This window comes from Pteropus medius, unplaced genomic scaffold (genome assembly GCF_902729225.1).
Source record: "Pteropus medius unplaced genomic scaffold, Ma_sr-lr_union100, whole genome shotgun sequence".
Classification (NCBI taxonomy): domain Eukaryota; kingdom Metazoa; phylum Chordata; class Mammalia; order Chiroptera; family Pteropodidae; genus Pteropus; species Pteropus medius.
In genome coordinates, this window is record NW_024352929.1 from 5882 (window position 1) to 14830 (window position 8949).

At 39.6% G+C, this 8949-nt stretch overlaps 1 protein-coding gene and 1 pseudogene across 1 annotated transcript; both read left to right on the plus strand.

Moving 5' to 3' along the window:
* Positions 1 to 6288: 6288 nt before the first annotated feature.
* Positions 6289 to 7269, plus strand: LOC120592545 (olfactory receptor-like protein OLF4). Its single transcript, XM_039850283.1, has one exon. The coding sequence runs from the start codon at positions 6289 to 6291 to the stop codon at positions 7267 to 7269; it is 981 nt and encodes a 326-aa protein (XP_039706217.1).
* A 34-nt stretch (positions 7270 to 7303) lies between these two features.
* On the plus strand, positions 7304 to 8574 carry LOC120592546 (E3 ubiquitin-protein ligase RNF115-like; annotated as a pseudogene).
* Positions 8575 to 8949: the final 375 nt, after the last annotated feature.

Here is an 8949-nt window from a genome sequence, read left to right on the forward strand (position 1 = left end):
AGCCATTCTGAGAAAATAGAACAAGACTGGAGGCATCACTCTGCCTGACTTCAAATTATACTACAAAACGACAATAATCAAAATGGCATGCTATTGGAAAGAAAAACAGGCATACAGTCCAACAGAACAGAATCCAGAGTCCAGAAGGAAACCCATATTTATATGGACAAATAATTTTCAACAAAAAAGCTAAAAATGTACAGGAGAAAGGAAAGCCTCTTCAAGATATAGTTCTGGGAAAATTGAAAAGCCACCTCCAAAAGAATGAAACTAAACTGTTTTCTATTACCACACACCAAAATTAACTCAAAATGGATTAAGGACCTGAATATAAGACCTCAAACAATAAAATGCATGGAAGAAATCATAGGACCTAAACTCAAGGACCTTGGACTTAAAGTGGATTTTATGAATGTGACCTCAAAGGCAATGGAAGTAAAAGCAAAAATAAATGAATGGGACTACATCAAACTAAAAAGCTTCTGCTCAGAAAAAGAAACCATCAACTAGGTAAAGAGACAACCATCTGAATGGGAAAACATATTTGCGATCGACACCTCCGATAATGGCCTAATATCCAAAATATACGAAGAACTCATACAACTCAATAACAACAAGAAAACAAACGATCCAATTAAAAAATGGACAGAGAACCTGAACAGACACTTCTGCCTAGAGGACATACAAATGGCCAACAAATATTTGAAAAGATTCTCAACACCGTTAGTTATTAGGGAAATGCACATCAAAACCACAGTGAGATACCATCTCATACCTGTTAGAATGGTATCATCAAGACGACAAGTAATAACAAATGCTAGAGAGGATGTGGAGAAAAAGGAACTCTCATATACTGCTGGTGGGACTCCAAATTGGTACAACCACTTTGGGAAACAGAATGGAGATGCCTCAAAAAACTAAGAATCGATCTGCCATATGATCCAGCAATCCCTCTTGGGTATTTACTCCAAAGACTTGGAAATCCATATCCAAAATGATTTTTGCTCACCAATGTTCATAGCAGCATTATTCACACTGGACGGGACATGGATGCAACCGAAGTGTCCTACAATAGATGATTGGCTAAAGAAGCCGTGGTACACATATGCAATGGAGTATTATCAGCCATAAGAAATACTGCCATTTGAGACAACATGGCTGGAACTCGAGATAATCATGCTAAGTGAAATAAGCCAGACAGAAGAAGTTGAAAATCACATGATATCATTTATATGTGGAATAGAAACCTAAAAATGACAAACAGGACAAAGAAACAGAGACTCATGGTCTTGAACAATAGATACGAGAGAGGGAGGAGATACATGGGGTAAAGTGGGTCAAATATGTGGTGACAGAAAGAAATCTAACTATGGGTTGTGAACACAGTGTAAACATATATATGCCTTACTGTTAAAGTATACAGTTGAAACTTATTGGATTTCATTAACCAATGTCACCAGAAAAAATGAAATAACTAGTTAATTAATTAGAACAACAATAATACCAAAAAATAAATATAATCACAGATTATAATGTTCCTGAAAAATTCTTATTGGCTACGTCTTCATAGTCATGGTAACATCAGAATATGAAGCATTACTAAACAAATAGTCATCCTGATATGATTTCCTATAGTTTATAGTATAATAACATGTTATATAAGTCTGTAGTCTAGGAAGTATAAGGCAACAGAATTTGTCACCCCAAAATATGTCAGTTTGCCATAAAGATTATTTGATGCTGGTTAATTTTAAGAAACAACACACATGGGAGAAGTGCTGAAATCCAAGTACAAGTTATACTTTGTAAGGAACATTTACATAGTAAGGAAAATCCCCAATTGTAAGGGTGTCTCACTGGCTGTACCAGGTAAATGGGGGTGTCCTTTTCTCTAGAAACTCATCAAGAAAGAAGAAAATGCCTTATGTCTGCATAACAGCCTTACCTCATTTACTGTTTTTTTTCTGATAACCTCCCATAACTGACTCTATCCAACCCCAGCACCTTCTACTTTCAGCTAAAGACGATAGTTAACATGGTAGCTCAGGCCACTCTGGGGAGTTACCCAGTTTTCCTGGCTCTCTCCCATGTATACAGAAGAAATACATGTTATTAAACTTCATCAGTTTTCTTCTATTAAACTGGCTTTGGTTACAAGGATGTGTCAGAAAGAACCCAAAGGGTAGAAAGAAACATTTTTCTTCTCCTACAGAGTAGTAGACAATACCACATAGCCTAGGTGTGTGGTAGGCTAACCATCTAGATTTGTGTAAGTGTGCTCTATGCTACCTAACCTACCCTGCATTTCTCAGAATTTATCCCCTTTGTTTGATGGTGCATGACTGTAAACATTTCAACTAAAATTTAATTTAAACACAATTTTGGGTACAGATGACGTACAACTAGGTGCCCCTTACACGATCACAGGACCTCAGCTTTGCTACTCGCAGTGCCCTCAGACCAGTATCTGCAGCATCAGCATCTTCCTGGAGCTTGTGAGAAATGCAGAGTCCCTGGGCCCAACAAGACCTGCTGAATTAGTATCTGCACTTGAACTACAATCCTGCATGAGTCATATGCACACTGAAGTTGGAGAAATGCTAGTCCAGACTAGAGTATCTCACCTTCAAAATCTTACATAATAATTTGGGATGGATGTTGTAGATTTTTAGAGCCTCCCTTCAGACATTGCCTAATAACCCAGGAGCAACATCATCTCTGGCTGGGAACCACTGGCTCAGAGATTAAAAACTGAAAGCATCCCGAATGATTCCAATCAGCGCCTATTCCTTCCTCTGATTATAACTTCGGGCAGATCACTAAACTTTTTGAAGTCCCATTTCTGCAATGTCAGATAGAGTTCATAATAGAAAAACCCCATAGGATGGACCTTTATAAAATTGAAATTAGACAAAGCCTGAAGGTAGAAGCTCAGATAATATGACATAAAAGTATGTAAATATGTTTTTTTTTAATTATCAAATCTTTTATAAAGTGGGACTAAGAACAGCTCTTAACTTCTGATATAAGCACAACATTCTTCATTAATTTGGTAAAGTGTCATGAAGCCAAGGTGTGTAGTGTCCAACATTTACATGAAAGTCACAGAGTTTCCCTATTGACAAAGAGGGAAATACTTTGAAGACCCTGGGACCTAACACAGACATTATCCTCAGTCTAGAATTTTGAGAGAACTTTAATGCAGGGTTGAGATGAGGATCTGGGAGGTGAGACCTCTTGCAGGTAGGTGAATCATGGAGGAGTATGAAAACAGGATTCACTTGACTTCTCACCTGGACTCTTGGGAACAGAGAATCAACAGGGAAAATTTCCTGTCCGTCCAGAGCAGTGTCCCACAGGGAAATCGGGGCTCAGTGGTGGGAGTAACATTGGAAACAGTGCCTAATGAGCAGATAAATGAAGCAGAAATGATCTCCTCTCTGTTCGTACAAGCCTGGGCTTTACAACACGTATTTATTATTTTGGATTCCTAAGTCCGAGTGAGATCAATGCTTTACTTTGTTCTGCTGCCTTGTCTGGGGACAGAGCTTCAGTCTCCATCATCGATCATCCAGGGAGGCATTCAGACTTCCACACGGAGTCCTCCCTTTCAGAGACCCCATTCAGATGAGTCCAATAGACCAGCAGATACTTCAGGGAAGGGTCAGAGAGGATGGAACCTGAGAACTTCTACCTGAGGTCTTCTGAGAGCCTAACTAGCCTCACCCAGAGCCTAGAGATGGCGATGTTTGTTTGCTAGGTAGACTAATTAATTTATTTAATATGTTAAATTGGAGATTTTTTCTATCAACTTTGCTGTTTGACATTGAATTCCATCATATATAGAGAGATGAATTTGTTGGAAAGTATGAAAATTATAATTTTTTTATTCAATTCTAAGTCTGTACAATTGTGCCCCCCCCCGCTATTTTTACACATAAAAACTTATATGTCCTCACTCATCATTTGAGCAGCATTCTTTTTCATTCATTAATGATCACATCTATCCTTTCCTAAGGATATCTGAATCTACTTACTTTTATATAGGTAGAAATTATAACAGTAGGTACTTCTTCCTCACAAATTGTCAAAAGTATATTTTTATATTTTTCTATGCAGGTCTTTCCTAATTATCTGGAATTAGATACCCATATCAATGTGATTACCTTATTGTGTTTTATCTTTTCTTTTAGAATTGGTCTTACATATTAATTGAGTTGACTTAATACAGTTATTAAAATCTACTATTTTAACTTGGTCATATTTCCCCATCTCTCAACATTTGTTCTATATTAATGCACATATTATAAAAGCACACAGGCAAAATAAGGGAGATCCTTACTCATTGGATCTCACATTACAAAGGAGAAGGCCCAGTGGAGTGAAATGAGTGCACTATGACATCATTTCCTTAGGGAATACATGTATGAAGAAAGGGTATCAATAGTTGTAGAATAAGGAGGATTTTATAGAATATGTCTGGGCAGACATATTCTTTTCCTTATTCATATTGGATAAGGAAAAGAACCAGGACTAGTGTACCCATCAGAATTGTTCAAAAGAGGTCAAAACTCAAAGCCCCCAAATATCAAAGGAAAGAATTCCACAAAGAAAAGTGAGAGAGTGTCCAGGCTCATCCAATACTGTGCCATATAAATACAAGTTTGGTTATGTAAATGTGGAATAAGCACAGGAATAACAATTAGATCAGGGCTGAGGTGGATGCCGTGATGAGGCCAGTGGGGTAGTAAAAGTCCTGTCAGTGTGATGTCCCTTGAGCCTTAGGGAACTGCAGCACCCACGCCGGCTGCTTCTTCTCTCTGTACCTGACTCTCTGTGAGTTCTTCATTCTTGTTGCTTTTCCCTCATTGACAAGAAGTGGTCTTTTAAAACTATTCTTATATTTATTACAGTGGATCAGGAGGTTTTTGTTTTCTCCCAAAATAAGACATTCTTTTTATGTTGTGATCCAGCATGCCTGCACACGAACACAGCAATGCACACACACACCATGCACACACACACACGCACACACACACATACACACATATGGGATCGACAAAGAGAATCCTGATACGATTAAGTATGTATTCTATATATCATGCACTCTCATATTTTCTCTTATGGCTTTTTGATTCTATTCTAGTTAATTCTTGCAAACTATAAACTGTTACTCTACTGCGTCCTGATATAGAATGTAGAAAACATTCCACTGGCACGGCCCCTACAACTACATCAGTGTTGCCTCCTTCTCTTCCTTCTCTCATCATCAGCAATTTCTCTGAGAATGTTCTCTCATCCCTCTGTGGAGTGATTATTTATTCAGCTACTGTTTTCAACTCAGCTAAGTCTGGTGGGAAGGTGGTGATTTGTTTAACATGCTACATGCCTCACTGCACTCACTTTGTAGCAGGGAGAAAAGACAGAGAAATAAATAAAAATTATACCATGGGTATCCTAATATGTAATTAACTTGATGAGAAAGTATTTTTCCTGTGATAATGTTCAGACAAAGAAAAGACTCATGAAGGAGAAGATGCAGGCAATCTGAAGAGGACTTGGTATTTGGAGGATGGAGAGGGTTTGGAAAGTTCCAAAATGTCTCGTGGGATGACTGCAAGCAGAAGGAAGTATGAGTGTAAAGGCTCTGAGCTTTGTAGCTGTGGTGCCAGGAGAAGCTGGGAGTCATGTTCAACGTTTGGGAGATTAGTATGAGCACGGGCAGGGCTCTGTGTGGGTGAAAGGGGTGAAAAGGTCACAAGACATGAGCATTGTGTTTGAAGATACAACATATGACTTCTCTCTTCTTTGAGGAATCACTGGGATGGAGTTTAATTCGGGAGTCTTCTGAACAGTTTTCAATATAAGGAGATCTTCGTGGGTCAATGTGATTTCTGTCTAGAGGGTTTCCAGCCCTTAGAAGATGGGAGAGGTGACAATAAAATATGGCTGTGCAATTGAGATCCTAGAGGTGGAGAAGTAATGGAGACATAAGATGCAGAAAAAAATAATCTGTCTCGTCTCATCACAGTGTCTTAAAGAATTTCTCATTAAACCAATATAAAAATGATTTATTTGGCAAATTGCTAAGAGAATGGCAGTAATTTGTAATTAGAGATGTCACATGACCTTACTTAAAGGAGATCAAATTTCTACAAAACCATATACATGTCATATATACATCTTATGGTTAAAATATAAATTGTAGCATTTCACATGTTAGTATTACTCATGTATAAAAATTAATCATCTTATTTTTTTTTCATTTTCAGTCATCACCTCCACCACATGGAACAAGGGAATGGTACTCAAATTTTAGAATTTCTTCTCCTGGGATTTTCAGATGAACCAGAACAGCAGCCTCTCATATTTGGGCTCTTCCTCTCCATGTACTTGATCACCGTGTTTGGAAACCTGCTCATCATCCTGGCCGTCAGCTCAGACTCCCACCTCCGCACGCCCATGTACTTCTTTCTCTCCAACCTGTCCTTGGTGGACATCTGTTTCACCTCCACCACTATCCCAAAGATGCTGGTGAACATCCAAACGCAGAGCCAAGTCATAACCTATAAAGGCTGCATCACACAGATATACTTTTTTATACTCTTTGGAATGTTGGATGACTTCCTTTTGACTGTGATGGCTTATGACCGCTTTGTGGCCATCTGTCACCCCCTGCACTACACAGTCATCATGAACCCCCGACTCTGTGGACTGCTGCTTCTGGTGTCCTGGATCATGAGTGCCCTGTATTCCTTGTTACAAAGCTTGATGATGTTGCGACTATCTTTCTGTACAGTCTTGAAAATCCCCCACTTTTTCTGTGAACTCAATCAGATGATCCAACTTGCCTGTTCTGACACCTTTCTTAATAACCTGGTGATATATGTGGCAGCTGTGCTGCTGGTTGGTGTTCCTTTTGCTGGCATCCTTTACTCTTACTCTAAGATTGTTTCTTGCATACGTGGCATGTCATCAGCTCAAGGGAGGTTTAAAGCATTTTCTACCTGTGTTTCTCACCTCTGTATTGTCTTTTTATTTTATTGTACAAGTGTAGGAGTGTACCTCAGCTCTGCTGCTACCCAAATCTCGCATTCAGGTGCAGTAGCCTCGGTGATGTACACTGTTGTCACACCCATGCTGAACCCCTTCATCTACAGTCTCAGGAACAAAGACATAAAGGGGGCTTTGAAAAGATTCTGTGGGATGGCAGCTAGAAAAGGGACAACTGTTCTGGGGCTGAAGAACTTTCTGTGTTTGGAGAGCTAAAAGCCTTGGAACCAGAAAATTGTGGAAATAGAATATGCCTCCTTTATTTATTTGCTGGAATTTCCATTTAGTTTTCCACCTTCTCTATACAAATGTAAGTAATTGTTTATCATGCTTTCTGCTCTGATGTATAGATATTTTCTCTCTTTGTCCATTTTCCCAGTCTCACAAAGTATTTCTCAGATTTAAACCAAGAATATTTGGAAAATCCCATTTATCGTTTGAAGACATATGGATCTTAAAAATAATTTCTTCTGCCCTGTGCCTCTTTGGTGTTGGAAGATGGACTTGTAGTCACTGTCTGCTCTATTTCCTCTTTGATCTCCTGCCTCTCTATGCTGGGACGACTCCCGTGATGGATGCCGACTCTTGAAAGACAGATGTGCACACTGAGAAAGCGGTGGCAGAGGCAGCAGAGGTGAGCTCTGGGACTGCTACCGCCAAGCAGTGGTTTTTCTGCCACTTTTGGAAGGGCAAGATCAACCTCAAATTCCCAGAATATGCATCATCCCAGATATGGATCAGCCTTAATTGAAGAAGTGACAGATGATTCCAGCTTTTTTGGTGGTGGTGGCAGTCATATAGGAAATAACACATTTTGCAGAGTTGTGGTGCAATTCGAACCTCAGTATGATTATACAGGATTTTAGGCAATTTCTAAGTAGCAATCTACTGGACTAAAATAATAGAGCCAATGAGCGAGGTCACCAAACTCACACTGACTCTGGGGACCAAGTCGGCCTTCCAGGTTGCCAATGATTGGGAGATATAGATTGCAAAGAAGTACTCATCCCGGTAGATCTTCAGCTATGGAAAGAATAATACAACAGTTCTTTGCTGGAGTCTTTGCAAATTCTGCAGTTCCTGGGTCCCCATACCCTTTTTCCTGGAGGGAGATGCTGCACTCCATCCCTGGGGACTACGCCTGGGAGTTCACACAGGGCTTGATGCCATCATAAGCTAACTTTTAAGACAACTGAAAAACAAAGTGCCTCCACGAGCTGCCAAGGAGAAGATCACATCTCCTCCAACAGTGACAGTAACTCAGGAGGAAGTCGATATGTGTTTAGAGTGTTCGGTATGCAAAGAAGAATACACAGCTGAAGAGGAAGTCGGCAGTTACCCTGCAGCCACATCTTTCAGAGCAGTTGTATTGTGCCATGGTTAGAACTGCATGATACATGTTCTATATGCGGGCAGAGCTGAAATGGTGAGCACACTACTTGGCAAACTCAGAGCTCTGAGGCCTCTGCAGGCAACAGATTTAGCAGTGACCGCCAACTACAAGACTGATGGACTTTCTGAAGCTAAAGACCATGTCTGAGCCAGGTCTGTGGTACTTTTCTTACCACAGCTATAAATTGCATCAAAAGAAAAAAAATAGTAGGTGGATTTAGGAAACGTATAAGAAACCCAACCCATCATATTAATGCAGTGAGTGTTTTTCTTCTCTAAATTTAATGTTACCATCTGTAGATGGAATTTTGTCTACAACAAAATGCCTCTGATTCCTCAATTCAGGGTGATAATTTTATAACTGTGAAACTTAATTACGTGCGTTTACCCCCAGCCAGAATAGAATCAGTTCCTTAAAGCCCAGCTAGAGTCCTGCTATCTGTCAAGTTATTCTGTGATGGATGCTTTCACGTCCTTGTCCATCCTCCATTCTATCATTAGTGC